Here is a 26,804-nt window from a genome sequence, read left to right as displayed (position 1 = left end):
ATGGCAAGGTTAAAAACTTTTATCACTTACCTTCATGACTCAGGATTTTCTTGATACCATGATTCCAAAATGTTATGTACAAATAAATTGGATACTGAGTTTGGTATTTGTCCCATGAAGTGTTACCATTTGATTAAAGAAGCTTAGGAAATGTCGGTTACCAAAGCTAAATGGATTTATGATTTCTCACAAAGAGGGGGAGGAGGAAATAGGGGAGGTAGAGGGATATAGCTGTTTTTTAAATATCTGGTTGAGAAAATGGGTAAAGAGATGATGTTCATGATCTGAGGTGGGCTGATAAAATCCATACAGACTTGTTTTTCCTTTAAACTTTGTGTTCTGTAGAGTGTCAGATCCATGATATCTATGACCACATTTTAGTATGCAAAAGAGGGAAAAATATTTTCTCTCGAATAGTTTGCTTGTTATATATAGAGTTTACATTTTTCTAATTTGCCAGGTCTTTGGATTTCCGTCAGGTAGTACAAAACCACATGCAAAAGAATCCTAAATCAAATAGGTTCAAATAAAACTCCAATAACAGCCTATAGAATGCCAGCAGGTGGGGGTCACCTGAATGGCTCAGTAGGTTAAACGTCCTACTCTTGGTGTTCTTATTCTCTCTCTCTCTCTCTCAAAGAAAATAAATAAAATCTTTAAAAAAAGAAAAGGAAAAGAAAAAGGAATGCCAGTAGGGATCTGAAGATTCCCAGAGCCAGATTAAGGCAGTAAGAAGCTGGCTGGCCTACTGGCCCTCCATAGTTCTCAAATTACCCTTAACATTTTCTGAAATATCTCAAGGAAAGAAAATTCAGTAGTTCTGGAAAGAAATTAGTAATAACAAACGTGTTTATATTGCAGGCAAAAGAAGCAGCAGTTCAGAACCCATTTTTTATTTCATGCTCACTTAGCAGGGGAACTGTGAGCCCTCCAAGGAAGGAGAAGCACGGCTAGGGTTGGAAATGCCTGTTCAGAGTTAGGAGTCCTCATGTTCTGTCTCCCTTTCTGATATTTCCCACACATTTCTTCTCCCTTCCCTTATATTACTCCTAACTCTGGGAAACGAACTAGGGGTGGTGGGAGGGGAGGAGGGCGGGGGGTGGGGGTGAATGGGTGACGGGCACTGAGGGGGACACTTGACGGGATGAGCACTGGGTGTTATTCTGTATGTTGGTAAATTGAACACCAATAAAAAAAAATAAATAAATAAATTAAAAAAAATAAATAAATAAAATAAAAAACAAAACAAAAAAAAAGTAAATCTAAACTATTCTCAAGTACAACATTCCTATTAATGCTTTCCAAACTGCTTGGGAAATCTTAGATGAAAGAATGCTGGGTTTATTGCACTGGCTGAATGGCAAACTATGAATCTTCTAGTTCTCTTTATCTATTTGATTTTAGGCTTTATTTTTTTAATTTTTTTTTATTTATTTATGATAGTCACACAGAGAGAGAGAGAGAGGGGCAGAGACACAGGCAGAGGGAGAAGCAGGCTACATGCACCGGTAGCCTGACGTGGGATTCGATCCCGGGTCTCCAGGATTGCGCCCTGGGCCAAAGGCAGGCGCCAAACCGCTGCGCCACCCAGGGATCCCAGATTTTAGGCTTTAATAAAAAAGTTATAAAATGTCAAAAAAAAAAAAAAAAAAAAAGGAAATGCCTGCTCAGAACTACAAAATCTGAGCAGCAGATAACCTTTGTGATACAAGGAAGATCTTGTATTTCTGTTCTGACTCCAGAGGTTAGAAACTAGGAGAATAAAGGTTTCGCTTGGCTTTCGTGTGTGTGTGTGTGTGTGTGTGTGTGTGTGTGTGTGTGTGTGTGAGAGAGAGAGAGAGAGAGAGAGAGAGAGAAAGAGAGGGAGAGAAGGAGGGAGGGAGGCAGGCAACATGAGCAAGCATTAGAGTGAATGTGCTGTGGAATGGAGGTGGAAGGCTGAATATAAAAGTTTTCAAATTATTATCTGCATAAGAAATCAGATACTACTTACTAGTCATTCAAATCAAATCTACAGTCAGGCTGCATGTGAATAATTTTTTAAAATTCAGGTTCCTGGCCCCACTCCAAGATTTGATTACATAGATCTGCCGTGAGGGTTAGGAACCAAAGACCATGAATTAGTACAAAAACTCTTCCAATTTAATTTCTTCACTATTTCTGTTTCACCTGATCTGTTTTCCCAAAGTGATGAAAAGCAGAAAACTGGGGAAAAACCATCCTATTCTGAAGCCAGTTTTTGAGACAAAGAAGGACCCTAAGAGGTTACAGTGGATTATGTATAAAGTTAGGAGAGGAAAGTACTTTGAATTATTAAGGTTTGCTGTAGGAAGGAATGGCCCCAGGAAGCCCCTGGTTAGGAACTTAGCAACACCAGACCCTGTTTGGTTCTTGACTCTGGTTATCACAGAGTTATCATCTTCTGTATTGTATCTCCTTTCTGCCTATACTGTTCCCAACTGGTCCTAGGCAGGAACTGGGGGGGAAATGAATGGGTGCTGCAGCAGAGAAGGGTAGTACAACCCTAGTTATGTCTGGTTTTACAGAAATATGTGTTGCCTCTTCCCAAATTGTTTCAAAATATGCTGTTAATTGATGAAGATTACATTCTCTTCAGTTTTCTCAGTATTCCATCAGATAAAGCACATTCATTTACACTAACAAGTAAAGACTTATTTTAGTGTTTGCTTTTAGAAAACTAACCAAATCATGCCTGCAGGAGGAAAAAATACCATTTTGCTTTTTTATATGACCCTTTAAAAAATCTACCCAAAGTAAGTATAGCATAGGTTCGGAGAAAGGAACTATGAGGGAAGGTGTCATTTAAAAAGTTCTCCTAGAATCAACTGTGGTTAAAAACTGAGTATTATAAACAAACAAACAGAAAATGACAAGTGTTGGTGAAGATGTGGGGAAACTGGAGCCCTTGAATATTGCTGGTATGATGTAAAATGATTCAGTTGGTGTGGGAAACACTTTGGCTGCTTCTCAAAAAAGTTCAACATATAATTACTATATGATATAGCAACTCCACTCCTAGGTATCTATCCAAAAGAACTAAAAATGGGTACAAATATATGTATCCATGTGCTCACAGCAGCACTATACCCAAAAGCCAAAAGTGTTCTGAAATGAACATCCACCCAGCCAGGATCCTTGAAAGCGTTAAGTGAAAGATGCCAGACACAAGTAGTTATACATTATATGATTCCATTTATATGATACATTCAGAATCAGCAAATTCATAGAAAGTAGACTGCAGAGAGTAGAGAACAGGGAACAATTGTTGAATGGGTGTGGAGTTTCTTTTTGGGTAATGGACGTTGTTTTAGAACTACACAAAGGTGGTAGTTGCACAATATTGTAAATGTACTAAATAATATGCCAAGCAAAATAAGTCAATCAGAGAAAAACAAGTATCATATGAGCTCACTCATATGTGGAATTTTTTTTTCATATGTGGAATTTAAGAAACAAAACAGATGAACATTTGGGAGTGAGGGAACAGAGAGAGAGGGAAACAATAATGAAAGACTCTTAACTATAAACAACAAACTGAGGACAGATGGAGGGAGGTGGTTGGGGGATGGGATAGATGGGTGATGGGTATTAAGGAGGGGATGTGTTTTGTGAGCACTGGGCGTTATATATGTAAGTGATGAGTCACCGAACTCTACTCTTGAAATCAATATTGAGCTGCATGTCAACTACCTAGAATTTAAATAAAAACAAAGAAAAAATGCCACTGAATTCACTTTAAAACAGTTATTTGGGCACCTGGCTGGCTCAGAAGGTTAAGCATCTGCCTTTGGCTCAGGTGATGATCCCAGGCTCCTGGGATCAAGTCCCGTATCAGGCTCCCTTTCCCTCTGCTTGTACTCTCTTTCTGTCAAATAAGTAAATAAAATCTTTTAAAACATGGTTATTTTAATGTTATGTGAATGAAAACAACAACAACAAAAAGGAGTGTTTTCTTAGTAGTTTTGGGTGTTATCCTCATGACTAAGAAATGGGTGTTGGTCTATACATACCTAGAAGACAAGGCTGATGTTGCTGAAGCACCACATTTGGCTCTGCAGATACGGGTACTTCCTCAGAAACATACTGTAAAAGCTCCTTCCCCAGATATGTCACCTGTACATAGTTAAACACAGAATTAAAAATTCTGTATTTCAAAAGAAGCAAATAAACTCGTCTCTTGCAAGTTTTAACTTTAGTATTGACTATTATCTATCATAGATTGGCAAACTATAGTCCATGGTCAAATCTGGCCTGCCACCTTTTTTTGTAAGTTAAGTTTTATTGGGTAGCCCCAGTGGCTTAGCAGTTTAGCACCGCCTTCAGTCCAGGGCATGATCCTGGAGACCCAGGATCGAGTCCCACGTCAGGCGCCCTGCATGGAGCCTGCTTCTCCCTCTGCCTGTCTCTCTCTCTCTCTCTCTCTGTGTCTCTAATAAATAAATAAAATCTTTAAAAAGTTTTATTAAAACACAATGATACCCATTCATTTACTTAATATCAATGGATGCTTTTGTGCTGTAACATGACTGAATATTCACGACAAAGGCAATATGGCCAGAAAGCCTGAAATGTTTATTTGGCCCTTTAGAGAAAACATTTGTTGACCCCTGTTGTTTATCACTAATTCTCTCATCCATTCACTTGTTAAACAACCATTAGTCCAGCATCCACTACTTTATAAAATTAAAAAATTAATGTTGTACTAATAAAATTAAACCATAAAACAGTGCTTTCAAGAAACTAGACATTTAACTAATTAGATTATTAATATTTCAGGTCTATGTATCTAAATTTTTTGGCTTTTTCTGGTTAGTGAACTTAGCTACTATTTACAACCCCAAAGGTCAGATCTTGGAATACCTACACACAAGTAGTTTGGGCCGAGGCAGAATGGCAAACACTTGCCAGAGGGTCTCTGGGTTCTCCACTCTTAGTTCTAGGGCAGCCTGATAATATACCCCTGAAGCTAGGTTCTCTGTGGCTAAACCATCTAGTCTCCATGTGCACATACCTTACTCCAGGATACTTTCTTAGAACTTCTAAGCTCAAGCAAAAACTTTCCTCTAGGCCCCCATAAATTCTGTGCTTATATTTGTCAAGGCACTTATTAAATTATGTGTTAATATGTCTGTTTCCATTAACATAAGCTCCTTGAGGACAAGGTCTGTGTCATATTCATTTTTATACTCTTAGCACTTCACATAGTGCCTCACAGTTCTGGGGGAAAAAGCCCTCTGACGCTCCTGCTCTTCAAGATTCTTAAATTCTCTGAGCCTCTATTTGTACATTTGTAAAACAAGTAACTCCAGCTTATCAGGTCTTGTTGTGAGGATTAGAATAATACATGAGGGCAGCCCGCGTGACTCAGCGGTTTTGTGCCGCCTTCAGCTCAGGGTGTGATCCTGGAGACCCGGGATTGAGTCCCACATCAAGCTCCCTGCATGGAGCCTGCTTCTCTCTCTGCCTGTGTCTCTGCCTCTCTCTCTCTCTCTCTCTCTCTGTCTCTCATGAATAAATAAATAAAATCTTTTAAAAAAAGAATAATACATGAAAAGCATTTGGCATACTGTCTAGCACATCCTGAGTGCTCAACAAATGTCTGTTATTTAACAGAATGGGGCATACACAAGGGATCTGGAAGGTTTAGGCACCCTCTTGGCTCAATCCCATAACCAAACAAGCTTGGTAGTGGAAATGGAACAGCTCTGTCTACCCAGTGTGCTAATGCATCCCCACTTGCCATGGAAGGAGAGATGAAGCCTCTGAATGCCATCTGTCAGTTTTCAAGCAACTAACAATTAGAAACAATGGATTTTGTTCATGTTGTGCCCTGACAATATCCAAAACACCTTACATACCCATCAAGTACAGGCTCAGTATGTTCTCACCTGTATTTCAGATTTAAAGTATATTTTTATCTGTTAGTACTAGGTAATATAAAGTGGTAAAACTGTACTTTAGTAGCCTTAGAGGCGATGAGTCCACATAGGTCTTAAACACACCACCGGGGTAATTCAGACATTGAAAGGACACAGCTTTAAAAAAATCCACTGAGTTAAAGATCTAATTTCCATAAGGTGGGAGTGATTTATTGAACAAGGATAATAAGGTACAGGCCTTAAAATATTCAGGCACTAGGTCACCCTTGGAAACTGTCCATTTCAACTGGAAGGTATTAGGCTGAGTGAAGTAAGTCAATCGGAGAAGGACAATCATCATATGGTTTCACTCATATGGGGAATATAGAAAATAGTGAAAGGGATTATAGGGGAAAGGAGGGGAACTGAGTGGGAAAAATCAGAGAGGGAGACAAACCATGAGAGACTCCTAACTTTGGGAAATGAACAAAGGGTTGTGGAAGGGGAGGTGGGTGGGGGATGGGGTGACTGGGTGATGGGCACTGAGGGGGGCACTTGATGGGATGAGCACTGGGTGTTCTACTATATGTTGGCAAATAAAACTCCAATTTAAAAATATACAAAAAAGAAAAGAAAAAAGAAACTCTCCATTTCATAATATTGTCTGTGCTCTAATTGGCTAAAGCATAAGAGCAAACTCATCACGTTTGCATATAACTCAAACTTTGAATCCTCAACTCAATCTTGAATCCAAACGTAGTCATATGCCTGTTCTGAAAGAAGCATGTAGGAAGAGCTGTAGGTGAGGTTCTTAGGGTCTCAGACTACACAGCTGCCAGCAATCTTGACAACTTCACCAATCAAAACTCATTCTGATGAAGGGCAGGTGATGGGATGCCACCTCCCCCAGATGAAAACAGTAATAAAGTTGGAGTTAGGGTAAGGTGCATTCTGTGAGCATACCTATAGGTTGTTGGTTCTTTCTAAAAGGTGGAACTGCAGGAAGTGCTTCATCCTAAGGCCACTGATGCTTTCCCTAAAGCTCTTAGGCAGAAGGTCCATTATCCTCAGTAATCAGTTTATGCTGACTCCCTAATATGATACTTAGGGGGAAAAAAAGGCACATGCGCATGTGTGTGTGTGCGTGTTTGGAGTGGATGGATGATTCAGTTAACCACTGTTTTGGAAATACAGCTAATTAGCCAACTGAAATTATTAATTAACTTTATTTTGGTAAGATCTCTGAAGAAATAAAGTACAATTTCAATTGTCATTAATTCCAATAACAAATGTTTCTCTTTATAATTCTAATATGCATCAAGAAAAAATACAAACATACCCTGCCTTTATTTTATTTTTTTTTAAAGATTTTATTCATTTATTCACAAGAGACACACACAGAGAGAGAGAGGCAGAGACATAGTCAGAGGGAGAACCAGGCTCCATGCAGGAAGCCCAACGTGGGACTCGATCCTGGGACTCCAGTATCAAGCCTTGGGCTGGAGGCAGGCCCTAAACCGCTGAGCCACCCAGAGATCCATATAACCTGCCTTTAAATATTAAAGAGGTGTCCAAGAATTTATTTCCCTGCTGGGGCTCCATTTTATTTGAAAGTATCAGTCCATTTTTCATATGTCTTCAGGAAAGCCATTTGTTGGTACTAATGTGAATCTCTTCATGGATGATCAAATGATTGTTTTAATTCCATTTCAAGTTTTATGATGCAAATCTTAACAAAATTGCACTACCTCAAAAGGAAGAGAGGAAAGGATAATTGTTTTTGATATCAGGAGTTTGGTGGGAGGAAGACAAAGAAGGAAAGGTTTTCTTTTAGGGTCACTGTAACATAAAACACATTTTGGAAAAGTAAAATAATTCTCAAATATTTGAGAAGGATATATCAAAGTGTAATAACTACCACAAAAGAACTGATCCTGGGAAAGTAATGATGAAAGTCACATTCATCTTCATATCACCTACCTCCTCCCAATCCCCATCCTAGAGCCTCTCCTCCATTTCCCCCAGGCACTCCACACAGCTCCAAGCAAGAAAAGGGCAGTAGGCCTTTCACATTATTTATGGTTTAGGATTCACACCTCTCGGATATTTGTATTGTAAAAGGGCCTACATCTCCAACCATCTGAGCTGGGCTCTTAGGAGGTTTAAGTTAAGATAATTTGGGAATGATTAATTGACTCAGTGAGGCTGTCTGGCCATCTAGATCAACAATTTTCATCACGTTTTTAAAAAGATTTATTTATTTATTTATGAGCGAGAGTGTGTGAGTGGTAGGAGGCGCAGAGGGAGAGGGAGACACAAAAGACGCCCCACTGAGCAGGGAGCCTGACACAGGGCTTGATCCCAGGATCCTGAGATCGCTATCTGAGTCCAACTCAAGAGTCAGAGACTTAACTGAATGAGCCACCCAGGCACACCAATAATTTTCATCACTTTCTATACTCCTACCTCAACCTTTCCATATCTTAATATTCCTAATCATGATGGTAGGAGGAATTGTTTTCGAAAGTATGTAGAGTGAGGAGTAACCATAGAGAAAAGTTAATACTAAATCCAAAGTAGTGAATTTATAAGGGTAGAAATTCAGAGAGTGAGTCATTTGGATGGGAAGTATATTTTCACAAGAGAACTGTCAATGCTCCTTCAGTCACTGCCCAAAATGGCAGTCTATTTTTCATCTGCAAAATCCAGTCCTGAGCATTCACAAAAATAAACTATCATAGCCATTCTTATGATTATCATACCACAACTTTGTCACAGAAAGGTGTTTTTTTTTTCCTGTGGAAGTGGACAATTTTTCCTGCACAAGAATGAGACTTTGCATAAATTCATAAAGGCAGCTAAGTAAATACTGTGTGTTCTTTTGAGTTCAGGGCATCCTGTTTCCAAAGAAAGGAATGTAGTTTCCGTTGTGTCACTGTAAATGTAGAAAGTAATGTACAGGGAACCATAAGATCAGGTTCTAGTCCTGGTTCCGGCACTTACTGGCCTTGAGGCTAATCAAGTCACTTAATCTCCTATACCTGTGGTTTTATATCCAGAGATAGAGAAAAATAGTTGATTTTCTTACCTCATGAGGTTGTGAAAGAATATATGTAAAAGGCTTTATAAATCACATATGGCTATGCAAGTCCTGGAATCTCCAAACTGGAAGGGTCTTTAGAGACAATTAGCACTACTACTTATATATAAGAAAAATGAAGTTCAGAAAGTTTAGTGACTTGATCTAGATCAGTGATTCTTACTCCAGTTTGTCTATTATAATTACCTGGAGAGCTGTTTAAAATATTGCCACCTGGTCTTCAGTCAAGACTATTAGGATCAGAAGGTATCTGACTGTGGTCCAACATGCATTAGTAGTCTTTAAGACCTCCCCAAGTGACTCTAATGTGTAGGCAGAATTGAAAAACATTCCAGATCATGTAACTTCTCAAGAGTGGAACCAGGAACTAGTTTGGCCTCCCGTCTCCCACCCAGAGATCATTCTTACCCATCAGGATGATAGCTGATATCTAGGAGACCATAGGAGTGAAGCAATCAGTAATGACCAGTGGGAGTAAGCATCAGGATTCCCTGTATAGCAACCCAGCTGCTTGGGTAGGAAGTATGAGTCATTTGTGTCTAGAGGCTCTGCCATTCTGTCTGAAGTAGGACAAGACCTAGTTTTCCAGAATTTCTTGCCTGATGACCAACCCATTCCTGGCCCCATTGCCATACCAGCATTCTCAGAATGAGTTAGCAGAAATGTTCATATTTACCAATGTAGCAAAGAGCTCCTGTCCTTGAGAAGTGACTAAGAATTCATGAGTTACCTCATGACAAGAAGAGGTAGAGGTTTCTGTGGTAAGTTTTATTTTTTTTTAAGATTTTGTTTATTTATTCATGAGACAGAGAGAGAGAGAGAGAGAGAGAGAGGCAGAGACACAGGCAGAGGGAGAAGCAGGCTCCACACAGGGAGCCTGATGTGGGACTCAATCCCGGGTCTCCAGGATCATGCCCCGGGGTGGAAGGCAGCACTAAACCGCTGGGCCACTGGGGCTGCCCCATGTGGTTAAGTTTTATTTTATTTTATTTTATTTTATTTTATTATTTATTTATTTATTTATTTATTTATGAGAGAGGGCGGGGCAGAGACACAGGCAGAGGGAGAAGCAGGCTCCATGCAGGGAGCCCAATGTGGGACTCGATCCCGGGTCGCCAGGATCTGGCCTGGGCTGAAGGCGGCGCTAAACGGCTGAGCCACCAGGGCTGCCCCATGTGGTTAAGTTTTAAAAAAGTATTTTATTTTATTTATATATTTATTTTTTAAGATTTACTTATTTATTTATGAGAGAGAGAGAGAGAGAGAGAGACAGGAGGGAGAAGCAGGCTCTATGCCAGGAGCCCGACGTGGGACTCGATCCCGGGACTCCTGGATCACGCCCCGGGCCAAAGGTAGGCGCCAAACCGCTGAGCCACCCAGGGATCCCCTAGAAAAGGATTTTAAATATTGTAAAAAAAACTCCACCATGGTAGTGTTTCTCAGCCTGGGGTATTTATTAGAAGTACATGAGTGTCCTATGGTATTTTTTAAATTTTTAGGATAATTAAAAAATTTACAGGTCTATTTAGATAATCTTATGAATATCTTACAACCAAGAATTCTAATTATAGTGCTTACTTGCCTTTGGCTTCATTGCCAACATAGGTGTTAAACTATATGATGAACTGACATGACTGGTAAGAAAAGACCAGAGGCAATGTGGTAAATAAATGAGGCCTAAGTACAGAGTGAGAGCCAAATGATGTCACAGCCAGCTATTCAAAAGCAGAAAATGCAGTAGTTCCAATAAAGAAAAAGAGTGGGAGAACTGAGTCATCACTGGGCACACAGTAGCAGAGGCATACTGAAGCTCAAAAAAACTCAACTACAGAAATCAGTACCATATTCATGTTGTGAGCACAGAGTATTTCAGCAAAATGATATAAACTATCACAAGTTTAAAAAACTTTAATAAAAAGGATTTCCAATGGTAAAATGTTAATTACTAACATGAAAATATGATTCATGGTTTCATGGAAATGGCTGGGCATGTGAAAACTAGATGGCCTGTGATTCCAGGAGTGGTAAATAAACAAGAAAAATCCTTTAAGGAAAAAAAAAACAGATTCTACAGTAGAGAAAAATCTAAGATGTGCTGATATAAGTAAAGGAACTACACCATAGTTTTGGAAGCACAAAAGTCTAGGATATCAGAAAATAGGTTACGGACTAGGAAGGAGGGGAGGAGCTAGGAGGAAGGGTGGGCAGAGCTAAGTGGGACAAAAAAAGGGAGAAGAAACTGCTTTTCATTTCTTAGGTACTGAGGCTTATAAAATGGCTAGTGGAGGGGAAGGCATCTGCAGTTGTTTGACAGTATTGGTGGATGTCTGAAGATTCACACTTTCCTGGGTCAATCACTGAAAGATTGTTCCCTTAAGTGTGGCCATGGACATCTGGAGGTGAACCTCAAAGGTGTCTGTCATTAATAGTCTTTAAATTGGTGGTTAAACTGGGCTTATAACTCATAATATAGAACTATGGGGAAGACTACTAAATCTGAGAAGTTGGAATGAAAAGATATATTTCTTTTTGGGAGGTTGGCAACTGATGGATAAAACTGTGTTCATACAAAAGCACACCATAACTTCTGTGGGTCTTAGGCTGCTTACTTGTTCCTTTGTCTTTACGGGAAGTTTTTCCTTCATTACATCAGAATACTAACATATAACTAAATCATCAATACACCAGAGGTCTCAAATTTTCTATGTGGAGTCACAAAGAACTGAATTCACCTGGAAGGATAATAGGGGAAGGTTGAGGGCATTTGAATTTCTGAGACCAGATGAGGAACAAGGAAGGAAAGAAGGAAAGGCTGTCAGCTGTCCAATTCTGCCCCTGGGGATTTCTGGCAAATAAGAGTTGTGGGAGAAAGTATGTAGCATATCGTACAAAGAATATATAGTTTGGAGAACTTCTGATTTCTTAAAAAAAAAAATAGTTTTATCATAAAAAATAAGTACCTTTCCATTTGAATATGAAGTTACAGATATACTTAAGAATGACTCACCTTACTCCAAGCATAATTCCAAGTCACATAACTGTTGCCTCCTAGAAGATCCTTGAGCCAGGTGACTGGATTTTGATAAATCTGACCATTTTCTACTTTAATTTTACCGCTCAGTAAGACACTGGCTTTGTGGGTAGTCTCCTAAAGTGAAAAATGAAAAAAAAAATTAAGAAGGAAAAATACCTGAAATATGTAAACTTCTACTTTTGGCCATGATGGAGTAAGAGGAACCAGATTTACCCTAACACAAACAAAAAACAGACAAAATATATGAAGCAATGGTTTGCAAGGTACTAAACATCAGGCAACAAAGTACAATACCCTGAGAAGTGAGAAATGAATGAGGTAAGCCTTCCAAGTGTCCTAGCTCGCTGCCTTGAAAGTTACCAGGTCAGGGTGCAGGAAGAGGGGATTCTAGGCAAAGCCTGTTTATGTCCTGAGTTGAGGAGACAGAGCAGAGATCATGGAGGCAAGGTACCTAGAGTTTGCAGGACAGAATACTGAAGAAGAGAGCAATACAAAGAGGGAGGACTCTGCAGATCTTCAGGGGGGTCCTCTTTAGCATTCAGCTGAGTAATGATTGGCCGTGTTTGGGAGCAAGTTACCCAGGGCTGGGAAAAGAACCACCTGAAAGGATTAGAGGTAAGGACATCTGGCATTCTCAAAGGTCAGAAATAGTGCCTGTTCCCAACAGCACAACTAGAAAACCTCATAACTGGTGGGGCTTTGGTAGGGTACACAGAAGAGTCAGTTATTTCCCACTCAGTAGTGGGAAATAACTAGCCCTAGATTGAACACATTGCTCCAGTCCTGCTGACCAAATCTTAAAAGCAAGACACCAAAGGATCAAACTATTTCCAAGGAACTTAACTGCATCCTAGAATAAATCTACAATCTATTTATAAGAATAAAAAATATTCAGCATCCAGCAAGGTAGATCTCACAATGTGTGGGATTCAATGAAAAATTCACAGGCCTAGAAAGAAGTAGGAAAATACAACTCATACAGAAGAGATAAAGCAAACAACTGAAAATGAGAACTGATAAGAATGTTTGCATTAGTAGACAAAAACATTAAGTAGTTATTACAATCATATTCCACATGTTCAAAAGTTATGTAGAGACATGGAAAATATTTTTAAAAGACCAAAATCAAAATTCTAGAGATGGAGAATACATTGATGATTAGATATTTCTTTTTTTATTAGATATTTCAAACAAAAAGATTAGTAAATTCAAAGACAAAGGAATAGGAATTGCATAAAAATGAAACACTGAGAAAAGAGAATTTTTTAAAATGAAAAGATTATCAGTGAATTATAGAAGGATTTCAAGCAATCTATTATGTATGTAATAAGAGGTTCAAAAATGGAGGGGAGGGAGGAAATAATGTTTGGAGAAATAATGGCTGAAATGTTTCCACATTTGAGATTCAAATTTGGGACACAGAGATTCAAGAAATTCAATAACCCCCAAGCATAAGAAACAAAAATATTATGCTAATACTCCTCATAATCAAAATTGCTTAGAACCAGATAAAGAGAAACTCTTACAAGCAGCCAGAAGGAGAAAAAAAGACCCATTATTTATGGAGGAACAAGGTTAAGAACAACAGTGTGTCTAAACAATGGAGTAAATCTTTAAAGTACTCAAAGAAAAAAAAACCCTTTCAACACAGAAGTCTATATATCTAGCAAAAATTCTTTAAAAAATGTAGGTGAAATAAACTTTTTCAGACATGGCAAAAGTTAAAAGGATTCACTATCGGCAGAAGACCTTCAATGCAAAAAATGTTAAAGATAGTCCTCCAGGCAGAAGAAAGATGACAGCAAATGTCAATCAGGATCTACACAAAAGAAACAAAAACAGAAATAGTAACTACATGAGAAAAAATATTTTTCTTAACATTTAAGTCTACTTCAAAGATAATTGTTTAAACAAAAATAATAATGTATGGAATTTATAGCATTAGATCAAAGCAAAATATATGATAACACAAAGGTCAGGAGTAGAGAAAGGGAAGCATACTAGCTTGTGGTTCTTAGAGTATACATGAAGTGATAAAATATCACAGGTACTGGGAGAAGTTAAAAATATGTTCCATAAACTCTAACACCACAACTGAAGTAAAATGAATTATAGCTAACAAACCAACAAAGGAAACGAAGCATTAAAAAAGCTGACTGTATGCTGAGCATGGAGCCTGACATGGGGCTTGATTTCACAACCCTGAGATCATGACCTGATCTGAAACCAAGCGTCAGCCACTTAACCTACTGAGCCACCCTGGTGCCTCAACACTACCTGATTGTAACACTTATTATAGAGCTACACAATCAAGATGGTATTCATGGTAAGACAGGCATAAGATATATTATAGAAGTCCAGAAATAGGCACATATATGAAACAAAGGATTTTCTACAAAGATGCAAAGACAATTCAATAAAGGGTATTTTTTTCAACATATGTTGTCAGAAGAACTGAATATCCAAATTCAAAAATATGCTACTTTGTACCACATACAAAAATTAATGGATCATAGGCCTAAATTCTAAGAGAAAATCTTTGTGTCCTTGGGTTAGACAAAGAATTCTTAGATATGGTTCTAAGAACATAATCAGTGAAAGAGCAAGTTGCTAAGTTGGACTATATCAAAATATTAAACTTGTGTTTTTTATTTTTTAAGATTTTTAAGATTTTATTTATTTATTTGAGAGACAGCTCGTGAGCACAGAGGGAGAGTGAGAGGGAGAAGCAAACTCCCCACTGAGCAGAGAGCCCAGTGCAGTACGCAATCCCAGGACCCTGAGATCATGACCTGAACTGAAGGCAGATGACTAACCAACTGAACCACCCAGGAGCCCCAAACTTCTGTTCTTTATAAGACAATTTTGAGAGAATGAAAAGACAAGCCATAGACTAAGAGAAAATATTTGCTAAGTATATGTTTGATAGAGGGCTTATATCCAAAATATATCAAATACCAAAACAAGAAAACAAGCAACCAATTAAAAACTTGGACAAATATTTGAAAATAAGTTTCACCAAAGAATAAGTATGGCTGGCAAATAGCACATGAAAAGATGCTAAACATTTTGAAATGCAAATTAAAACCACAAGGATAAACTACTATACATATATACATATGACATCCATACATCTACATTACATGTTAGTATATAGCTAAAATTAACAGATTGATCATACTAGGTGTTACATTAAGTAAGAATGTGGAGGAACTAGAATACTCATACACAGCTGGTGGAATGTAAAATGTTACAAACAACTTGGCAGTTTCTTAAAAAGTCAAATATATACATATCATATATAATCCAGCCACTCCACTCCTAGGTATTCACCCAAGAAAAGCAAAAGCCTGTGTGAGCCAAAATTTGTATACCAATATTCACAGGAGCTTTATATGTGATAGTCAACAACTGGAATCAATGTAAATGTCTGTCACAGATGAAATGACAAACTGTAGTTTGTTCTACATACTACAGAACAATAAAAAAAGGAATTAACTACTGATACATGCTCTAATGACAATGACTCTCAATTATGTTCAGAGAAAGAAGCCAGACAAAAATGAACACATATGGTGTAATTCTACTTTTATATAATTCTCTGAAGTGCAAACTAAAGTATAGGGACAGAGGGCAGAACAGTAATTGTCTATAGGCTCAACATGGGAAGAAGGGGATAGGAAGCAGGTATACAAAAGGGCAAAAAGAGACTTCTGGAGGTGATGGATATGTTCATGACCTTGTCTGTGGTCATGGTTTCACAGATGTAAACTTATAGGTCAAAATCTGTCAAATTGCATAATATAAATACGTGTAGTGTGTGTTAATAATACCTCAATAAAGCTGTTAAGAAATAGCAGAAATATGAAAAGTTATGTTAAAATTTTATTATAGCTGATCCAGAGTTGGATCCCACAGGTGCTTGGGACCAAAACATATAGAACCATCCTAAAAGCATGATTTCACTCACTGAGAACACAATGGTATGTCTCCTCATTCAAGAAGCCCAGTCAAACCCTATTTCCTGAATCTGAGCTAAATGCCTACACTTAGTGACAGTAACATTTATTAACTTATTTATAAAATTACATGATTTTAGAGAAAAAAATAGGATACCTGTGTTTTGAATTCTAGAATGTTTTTTCCTGGATTAATTCTTCCGAGTAATATCAGATCCTTTATCTGCATACATTTCTTTCTAGGAACTGTGCTGGAGTTTACAGGCTTTTTAATAATATGTTGACGGCCACGCTCAGAGGGGGAGGAGCTGTGGCTGTCATTAGCACGTCGAACAGTAAAAGCTGGTTTTTTAGGATAAGATTTTGTCTGATGCCCAGTATTACTGCCTAAGACATCAGTCCCTTGATGTGTCAGAGATTCCAATGTCCCCCTACTTGGCTGCTGGGAAGCTATTTTCCTCTTTCCTCTTTTTGGATCACAACTGGTAGGAGCCTGATCACAAACAACAGCTGATGGATGGGCATCATTTCTAGCAAGTATGCTTGTAGTCGCTGCAATGTTTAATGTGTTAGTTACTGCAGAAGGATGATTACAGGGCTCGCGCTCTGGGGCTGGAGGCTCTGTGAGATCATTTCCTCTCTGTGAATACTCCCTCTGAGCAGTAAGAGCAACAGGTTGGGAGGGTAATTTAATCTTAGTGCCATCTGCACATCTGGATTTTGGTGACCCATCGAAGGTACCATCATTGACATTTTGCTTAGAAATCAGCTCATTTCCAGAAAATTCCCTTCTCACTGTTTCTGAATTTACACAAGTGTTGGTATTTGGGCTGCTATTCCAAGTTTCTGGAGACAATGGTGTTTCCTGCATGCTTCCACAAGTAAGGCTGACAAGAGAAAGTGAACCTGACTGGGGCTGCAATGAATTTTCCAGACTGATAAGGTCTTGGCTGTCCTTTTCACTAGAGATTTCTGAGCTGGACGGTGGCTTCCTCAAACTAGGACCAGACAAAGATGTAATGTTTTTATAGTTTTGGATTTTCTCGGTAATTTTTTTCTGTTTTTTTGCCACAACTAAAAGGCTCTTCTGTCTTGTGGCCAAGTTAGCCAGCTGTTCTCTCAGGACTCCTTGCTTAAATGATTCTATGGACACCCTACAGAAAGAAACAGAGAAAACAATATGAAAACCGGAGAAAAAATTTTTAGTAGTCATTTATATTTTAAAGATACTTGTCTTAATTTAATCAGCCCAAAGTACACAAGGGTCTATTTTTGCAATGAATTTCTTCTGAGAGGAAAATGACTCTTAAGGTTACGAGTAGACTGCCTTTTTATGGAGGTGATGGTGTGGTTTTCCACATTTATATTATTTACCAGTTGTGAGTCAACTCTGAAAAAGAAACAAAATTTGGGATGTTAAGTAGCAACTGATGATCAAGGAGGAATACTATTCTTTAAACTTGGAGGTTGCTTACCTGTTCATAGTGGAAAGGTGTGTCAGGAAGTAACATTTGGGAATAAGTTCCATTTAAGTTCCCTTAGAGCTGAAGGAGTGAGACTATTTTGTGAGTAATTATACCTGAGCTAGACCTGAGCAATGTCAGTCCATCAAGTAATTACTGTAATTATGCTTTGAATCTGTACTGAATCACTTTCAGGTCCAGAGGGACTACCCAGATAGGCATTAACCTGTGTGACTATAAGGGGCTTGCATTTGAGAGAAAATGGCTAATCTACATACCTTTTTCTTTCGGTTATTCTACAGTGACCTTCAGGACACTAAACTCTTTGTTTCTAGTAGTTCTCAAACTTTTTGGTTTTAGGACTTTTTTTAATACCTTTAAAAATTACTGAGGAACCCAAAGGGCTTTTGTTCATATGGATATATCTATCAATATTTACTGTTTTAGAAAATAAAACAGAAATTTTTAAAACAAGAACATTCAAGCATGCTTTCCATTAGCTATTAGAATAATGATATCACACTTCATGTGGCCTCTGGAAAATTCCATTACACACTCATTAGAATGTGAGGCAAAAAGGCAAATAATATCTTAGTTTTCTTATAAAAATAGTTTTGACTTCACACACCCCTTGAAATCATCTCAGGGACCCTCAAGGGTCATCCTCAGGCAGCTGCTTTATGGGACAGCAATAGTATAGATATCTGTCTCTCTATCATAGTTTAGAGTTTAGAGTATCATAGTTTAGAGTTGTTGGTACTCCAAGCAAAACAGATGTTAAAGTGAGTAGCAGATGAAAATGGAAGAAACAGCTAGAAGAAATTAGATAAACAACTAGTAGCATAAAAGGAGAAAAAAATAGTAATATCGCATTTAAAACAGAGTTCAGACAGAAAAATAAAAGTTCATTTTAGATTACATGATTTTAAGTCTTATAGCAATATGAATAGATTTACACACCTGCAAACCCAACTGATCAGTAACTTTCCAAAATCCACGGTATATTGTTAATCATAGGACATAAAGGAAAATTGAAGCTAGCCTTCTCCAAAGTCTCTTAGAATATATCCTGCAGTCAGTTACCCACCTGTAGGTCCTATAAGCTCACTTGCATTATACTGACAGGAAAACAGGAAATAGAAATGAATTTGTAATACTTATTCAATGGAGAGAAAAAGCAAAATGAACACAGAAGACTTATAAATGAAAATAGAAAACTGATTTTTAAATAAATTCAGGAAAAAAACTAAATGTACAATAGATGTCAAGTGCTCATAAGAATATAAAAGAAACTAGAAAGATCACATGTGAATAAAGAATAAGGTCAAAAAGATATCTGCAACCCCATACTCACTGCAGCATTATTAACAATAGCTGAGACATAAAAACAACCTAAATGTCCATCAAAGGATGAATATAGAAATGTGGTTTAAATAGCCAAACTGTGGAAGGAGCCTCGGTGTCCATCGAAAGATGAATGGATAAAGAAGATGTGGTTTATGTATACAATGGAATATTACTCAGCCATTAGAAATGACAAATACCCATCATTTGCTTCGATGTGGATGGAACTGGAGGGTATTATGGTGAGTGAAATAAGTCAATCGGAGAAGGACAAACATTATATGGTCTCATTCATTTGGGGAATATAAAAAATAGTGAAAGGGAATAAAGAGGAAAGGAGAAAAAATGAGTGGGAAATATCAGAAAGGGAGACAGAACATGAAAGACTCCTAACTCTGGGAAATGAACTAGGGGTGGTGGAAGGGGAGGTGGGCAGGGGGTGGGGGTGACTGGGTGACGGGCACTGATGTGGGCACTTGACAGGATGAGCACTGGGTGTTATTCTATATGTTGACAAATTGAACACCAATAAAAGATAAATTAAAAAAAAGAAAATGTGGTTTATGTGCACAAGTGCACACACACAGAAGAATATTATTCAGCCATGAAAAAGAAAGAAATCCTGCCAGTTTTGACAGCATGCACAGACCTTGAGAGTATTATATTAGGTGAAAATAAGTCAGACAGAGAAAAACAAATACTGTATGGTCTCACTTATATGTGAAATCTAAAAAACTTCAAAAAACTGAACTCATAGATATAGAGAGCAGATTGGTAGTTGCCAGAGGTGGAAGGTGGAGGGTGGATGAAATGGATAAAGGGAGTCAAAAGGTACAAATATCCAGTAATAAAATAGATGAGTCATGAGGATATAATGTACAGCATGGTGACTATAGTTAATGATACTGTATTGTATATTTGAAAGTTGCTAAGAGAGTAAATCTTAAAGTTCTCATTATGAGAAAAAACAGCATATATAGTTAAATCTATGAAAAACTAATAAAAATAATGCCCACATAAGAAAAAAAATATAACATTTTTCTCAAGAAAAGGACAAAAAGAGGTATATAACCAATATATAATCAGGATGAAATCTCTTAAAAACTTTGAGGGTTTAGAAATACACAAAACTAAATAATATACATGGTTATAATGCTTAGAAAGACAACATTTGTGATAGCAAAAGGAAAACTTTGTACTGTAAAAAATTTAAGTTCACCATGGAAAGAAATTTATTTTGGAGATTCATGACCAGAGACACTTTGACAAAATTCTTTGCTGTAGACAACTTTTTAAGATCCGTCTTTTTCTGAATATTTCAAGTAATAAAATATAAAAATATCTTTCTGGAAAGTACAATTCCCCATGGAGGTAATAGATTAGATGACCTCATAAAGTCATTCTTTGGTCCTATGCAACATTCACACTCTTAAGAAATTCTAGATTCTCACTATTATAACTAAGAAGGGAAATATTATGAAAACTCTAAAGCATTTCTATTTTTTCACTCACCTGTATTTTTTAGCCAGATCATCCCTTTCTGCCTTCTGTTTGGCAAGCACATAATCCATAATCTCTTTTATCTCTAACATCTTTTCAATGCATTGTTCTGGAAACATGGTAATAAAAAGTCAGTTAATGATAGAAGAAAGACATCAAATGTTAAGTTTGATCACACAAAACTCAGCCTATTAATTTTAAAAAGCCATTATTAAAAAAATAATTTATTTTTTTAAAATTTGTATTTATTTATGATAGTCACACACACAGAGAGAGAGAGAGAGAGGCAGAGACACAGGCAGAGGGAGAAGCAGGCTCCATGCACCGGGAGCCTGACGTGGGACTCGATCCAGGGTCTCCAGGATCGCGCCCTGGGCCAAAGGCAGGCGCTAAACCGCTGTGCCACCCAGGGATCCCTAAAAAAATAATTTAAAAATAAAATAAAATGCCATTATTTCCTTACCCTGTTCCCTATTAGTGGTCCAGATATATAAATCAAAACTCACTGAATTATGCCACCCTATGGAAGTACTCTCAATAGAGCAGGTTAGCCTGAGTTCTAATCCTGCTACTCCACTTAGCTCTGTGAACCTGGACAAGTCATATGACCTTTATAGTCACCTTCCTCATCTGTGAAATGAGGTTAGGAAAGGAAGATAAATAGGAAAATAAATATTTTGTTAAAATTATTTACTTTTTAAAATACAAAGGGCACACACTGTATAAACATTTCAAACAATATGAATGTTTACATAGAAGAAAAGTAAAAAAAAAGTATCCTACTCTCACCTTCTGTTACTTACTACTCTTTTTCATTTCACAAGAGACTACTGTTTATACTTTGGTAGCAGTGTATTTGTTGGTGTGTGTAAAAGTTTTTAGTATATTTATCTAATGGATTATTCAATGCATATTTATAATATATGTAACTATATATGTATGTATGCTATATTCATTATTAAATTTTTATTAATTCATAAATTTAATAATTTAATTTTAATAAAAAATAATTAAAATAAAATTAATAGTTAATTATTAATTAAACTATATTAGATGTATTTGTTAAGTGTATTATTCTTTTTTAAAATTTATTTATTCATGAGAGACACAGAGAGAAAGAGGCAGAGACACAGGCAGAGGGAGAAGAAGCAGGCTACATGCAGTGAGCCAGATGCAGGACTCGATCCCGGGTCTCCAGGATGACACCCTAGGCAGAAGGCAGCGCTATACCACTGAGCCACCCGGGCTGCCCTAAGTGTATTATTCTAGATGTGTTTGCCATATGTAACTATATATGTAGTTAGAAATAAAAAGCATGTTATCAGTTCTTGTCCTTTACACTTAACACTTATATAGGGCTGTATGATATCTCAGGTTACTTAAAGATCTATATAAAATTACTTTTACAATAATTACTTAAAATTTTCCTACTTTCTTCCTCTTCTTCCTAAGTAAAGGCATAATGACTTCCTTCACCGATCATAAATCCACAAGATTTACACATAAATGTCAATTACATCAGAATCCAATTCTCAGGTAGTAAATGGAAATGCTTAAATGAATACATTTAATATATTTTATTTCTGTTAAGCTATTTGTTATTTCACTTTTGGCTTTGTTTCTTAAGTTTTTTCCTAATAATTTTAGGCCAATGCATATTTTTCTAGATAATTTAACTAGATTTTAGACCAATGCATATTTTTCTAGATAATTTACTAGATAATTTCTAGATAATTTAACTAGAAAATCAGTGGTGGGAAATGACTGAAGTTCAGAGTAGGAATTTGTTCCAGAACCTCCCTTTGCAAATTAGACAAATGATATAAATGATTTGGTCAGTATAGAGTCAGTGTTCCCAGAGTAGTTTCTGTCTTATTAGTACTATGACTAAGGATTAATTCTATATGATGCATGTGCCAACAAAGGGGGGAAACTTGATCATTAAGAATTTAGATATAAATCTGTTTGGCATATTTGACATTTAATAAAAGATGTTTATAGTATCAATGTACCCTGTCACATTGGGTTTTTCTAACTGAATTTTAAATCAGAGGTAGAAATAACATTAGCATAGTAATGAAGAAGATTCTATATTTTTCTATAAAAAAGAACATAAAGAATTTTACATGTAAATTGATACTATATACATATCAGATACATTAATCAGTGGTATCTTGGAACTTAGAAATTGCCCTAATATGTGTAAGATTTTAATATATGATTATAAGGCATTAGAAAAACAACGAGGATGACAGAAATTACTCAACAAATAAGAGGCAGAGTAGTAATATGGGGGGTGGGAGACTATTCTATCCTTGTTTTGTACCACATGTGGAAAAGAGATTTCAAATGAATAACAGAGTTAAAATGCTTAGGAAAAAATAATGTATGAAATGTTCAAACTAAACATTCTTATGGTCAGTTTATTTGAGGCACTAAAGATAGCTGATATCAAAGTGAATGCAAGACATCTATAACAAAGACTCAAAGAGAAATGTACACAGTGGGATTCATTATTCTTAGATCCCTCAGCCAGATCAAAGATATGAAAGGATCAGAATACAGGGTGGTGAATTTGTAAAAATACTTCGGAGAGCTATTGCTCAAATGGATGGGAATCTCATTCTGAGGAGCCAAGGTGGAAGGCGAGATTTCTTTCCTTTATCTCAAGCCCAATGGGAGCAGCCTCTGAAGAGAGTAATAACTTTTTTTGGGGACAATGGACTCACATCGACTTCCTTCTTGAACATCTAGAGATTGAGACCCTGCAGAGCCAGCAAGACATTCGGACAGTTGGGGAAAGGGAAAGTTGCTCCTGTACTCAAAATTAACTATCCTCCCTTCTAATCACAGGTCCAAAGTGCCAGGATTCTGAGGACTTGGTGTGGAGGCCGCTCTGTGATCCTGACTATGATGGCTTTTCCCTGAAAGAAAGAGCCTGTTTAGGGTGGATTACCTAAAAAAAATTAAAAAATAAAATTAAAAAATAAAAAAAAGAGCGAGAGAGAGACTGAGAGGAGCCAGGGAAAGGAAAATGTACGCTGCCCTGCTACACTATAGGAGCCAGGTAGAAGTCTCAGAACAGCCTCAGAAAACTGCTCTGAAGAGACTAAGTTTTAGACATTTGCCAAAGATTGATGAAGTCAATAACAGTCAGTATTGGGACACCTGGGTGGTTCAGTGGTTGGGCGTCTGCCTTTGGCTCAGGGCGTGATCCCAGTTCAGGATGGAGTCCCACATCAGGCTCCATGTGGGGAGCCTGCTTCTCCCTCTGCCTGTGTCTCGGCTTCTCTCTTTTTGTGTCTCTCATGAATAAATAAATAAAATCTTTAAAAAAACCAGTCAGTATTTAGTTACTAAACAAGAACTCAAGAGTCCCATTGCCTTACCTTTCTATCCTCCCTTAAAGAGGCAGTGAGACGAAAATAAAGGGATCCTGCTAGTCATTGTATTGGTTATAAAATTAAATTACAAAGCATAGGGATGGGGAGGGGAGAAAAATTTATCATCTTAAAAGCATTAAAAGGAAAAAGGCTGATATTTTACTATACAGAATTTGAAAATATATATACTTAAGCATAAATTAACACATTGCACATAAAAAGACAGTTAAGCTGAAAAACATTTGCAGCAATTATGGCAGGAAAGGGGTCAATAGCTTGATTATATAAAATGGCTCCAATTTATTAATAGACAAACAGGAACAACTTCACAAAAGCAGGAAATAAAACTAGAGAAAAAATACCACTAATAATCAAAAAGGCAGGTGAATATATGAGGCATTTTTCTTATTACACTACTAAAATTAAATGAAAATACTGATGCTTTAGCAGTATAAAGGAAATAAACACTAATGTGTGTTGGTGAAAGTATAAATTTGTATCTAATACCTTATAAAACAATTTACCAATACAAATTATCAGATTTTAAAATGTTTATAAATTTTTGACCCAGTAGTTCCAATTCTGGTAATCCTTCCAAAGAAGATAATCCTAAATTCAGAAAGGTATATGCTAAAGATTAGCAAAAAATTAGAAAAATGTAAATGTTCAACAAAAAGGGAAAAGTGAATTTCTGGAACATTTATAGAATAGGATACTATGCAAACCACTAAGAATAATGGGTATGGGGAAAAATGTAAAATTGGCAAGTTTAGCATGATCCAAACTATGTTTTTAATAATTTTATTGAGGTATAACTATGTAATTAAATTCTTAGAAAAAAATAAAGGAAACGTATACAACAAAATATTGTGGTGAGACAGGATGTAATTTTAGCACATTTTTCTTCTTTATTATATTTTGAAGTACGTTTATATATACCCTTTTAATAAAAAAATTATAAAATTGGAAATTCACCTTAGGTGTATAAGATATTGTAAATACTAAATAAAATATATGAATTATTCACATTTGCTTTATAGTATAAATTATTTTGTATTATTTTCCTCAAAACATAACATGTACCATGTGTTAGGCCAAGATGAAAGGTAGAATGGGTATAATTTAAAAGGAAATAATTTTTTAAAGACTATATACAGTATGAGCTAGGACAAGAGATGAATTAATAGTTGTATCCTGTTACATGAAAGACTGATGACATTCTTCAAGTTATTTTTTAGCTAACTACTTTAACATTCAGATCTGCATCTTTCAGGAGCTAATTTCTATCTGTAAATCATAACTCAAGAAAACACAACTGTGACCTACCAAAGATTTGCAAATACTCACTGACATTTTGAGAAATTCAGATTATTAGGTCAGGGATCAAAGTCAAGTTTACCATTTTGAACCACTAGTGTTTTTTGTAAACAGGAAGACAGCTATCCACTAAGACATTTACTGGGTCTATCTGCTCATCTGAAAGGCATGAGGATTTGCCTTACTTGAGTCACAACGGTCTATTCCTTTTCTGATCTCTTTTTAAGGGTTACGATAGCTGGGTGAAACTGAGGAGCTTAGTAGTAACATAATCTCATCTCTAGTCACTATCTTATGCTTTTCTTCCACATCTTCATCTAAACTTATCAGCAGAGTAGCTTATCTCTGACCGTGGTTCTGAGTGTCTCTCATATTACTCATGCATGTTGTACCTTAAGTCTCGAAATATCTTGATTAACAATTACACTAACCACTGGTTTGCATAAATGACTTCTGATGCTCATTCCTGGTACTTTCTTATCACATAAAAAAAAAAGGTTACTTTTCAGCCACTGTTAAGTAAGCTTTGATATAAGATATACCTTAAGAAGCTAAGGGAGCAATGACCTTGGATGTATGAAATAATCAAACTTGAGTATGGGTCCATATTTACCTGCATCTTCAGGGGTTCTTATTTCAAATTCTAGTAAATTTCCTTGTTTTTCTTCTATATTTTGTAGAATGGCACTGATGGCCTGATGCTATCAGATAAAAATATTAAAAAACTTTATTATAAGAAGGTAGATATTTCTCTCTGATATGCAATTGTCAAATGTACAGTAAAAGTGCCAAAGAAAGTGCTGCTAAAATGCTCATTTCACTTTATGTTCAAAATGTATTCATGGTTTGTTTAAACTTAACTGTATATATGTTATGCATTTGGGGGAACAAGTAAACTTAAATATTTTGATTTATGTTGCAGATCAACTCCTGGTAAATAGAATACAAGAGTAGCAACCATATAAAGAACCATAATTTCTTGGGGTGCCTGGGTGGCTCAGTTGGTTAAGCTTCTGCCTCCTGCTCAGGTACTGATCCCAGGGTCCTGGGATCAAGCTGTGAGTCAGGCCCTCTGCTCAGCAGGGAGTCTGCTTTTCCCTTTCACTCTCCCTCTGTGGTCTCTCTCTCTCTCATAAATAAATAAAATCTTTTTCAAAAACCAGAATTTCTCACTGACTTCTGTTATAATCATAGCTGTAGGTGAAAAAAAGAACAACTCAGTACATAATATTTAAAGATCATATATATGCAATAAGTTCACTTTAAGGTTTTATGACCATCACTGCACACTATTAAAATCTCACACATAATCTTAAAAATACAAAACACTACTCTCTTAAAAATTTACAAATGGGATTTAAGTTCACCTCTCTCTGCCCTTGTTGGTACTGACTGTCCTGCCTGGGATGTCTTCAATTTACTTTGCCCAGATCCATCCATCCCTTTGTTTTGAGAGATGTAATCATGGAATGGATTCTGGAACTAGACTGCTTGGGTGTGAATTCTGGCTTTACATCTTCCTAGCTGGGTGGCTACAGCATATTACTTGTTCTCTTCTTACCTGAATAGAGTAACACATCTAAAGTGCTTAGGACAGTGCCAGCACAAAGTAAGAGCTCAATAAGTACTGCTTATTATCATATAAAACCCATTTCCTATGAAACTTCTAACTAATCTAGTTCATATTCATTTCTCCTCTCTCAGTATTACTTAAGAATTTCAGGAGTTTATAATATAGCATTTATATATATATATAAATTATATATAATATATATATAATGTCTTACACATTGTATTTCTCCATCAAAATAAAAAAATCTTATAG

The 26,804-nt window shown here is 36.7% G+C and overlaps 1 protein-coding gene across 9 annotated transcripts in view; it reads right to left on the bottom strand.

The window, feature by feature from the left end:
• ANKRD31 (ankyrin repeat domain 31) overlaps positions 1–26,804 on the bottom strand; it is a 119,181-nt gene that overhangs the window by 4,069 nt on the left and 88,308 nt on the right. For all 9 annotated transcript variants that reach the window (XR_005356884.1, XR_005356885.1, XM_038532543.1 and 6 more), the window contains 5 exons: positions 25,593–25,680; positions 20,292–20,388; positions 16,130–17,126; positions 11,987–12,127; positions 4,032–4,134 (listed from right to left, as the gene is read on the bottom strand). Coding sequence is in view for 7 of the 9 variants with exons in the window: in XM_038532543.1 (XP_038388471.1) it covers positions 4,032–4,134; positions 11,987–12,127; positions 16,130–17,126; positions 20,292–20,388; positions 25,593–25,680 (1,426 nt within the window). In the remaining 2 variants the exon portion in view is untranslated. The remainder of the gene's footprint in view (positions 1–4,031; positions 4,135–11,986; positions 12,128–16,129; positions 17,127–20,291; positions 20,389–25,592; positions 25,681–26,804) is intronic.

This window comes from Canis lupus, chromosome 3 (assembly GCF_011100685.1).
Source record: "Canis lupus familiaris isolate Mischka breed German Shepherd chromosome 3, alternate assembly UU_Cfam_GSD_1.0, whole genome shotgun sequence".
Taxonomy (NCBI): Eukaryota; Metazoa; Chordata; class Mammalia; order Carnivora; family Canidae; genus Canis; species Canis lupus.
This window is presented reverse-complemented; position numbering and strand designations above follow the sequence as displayed.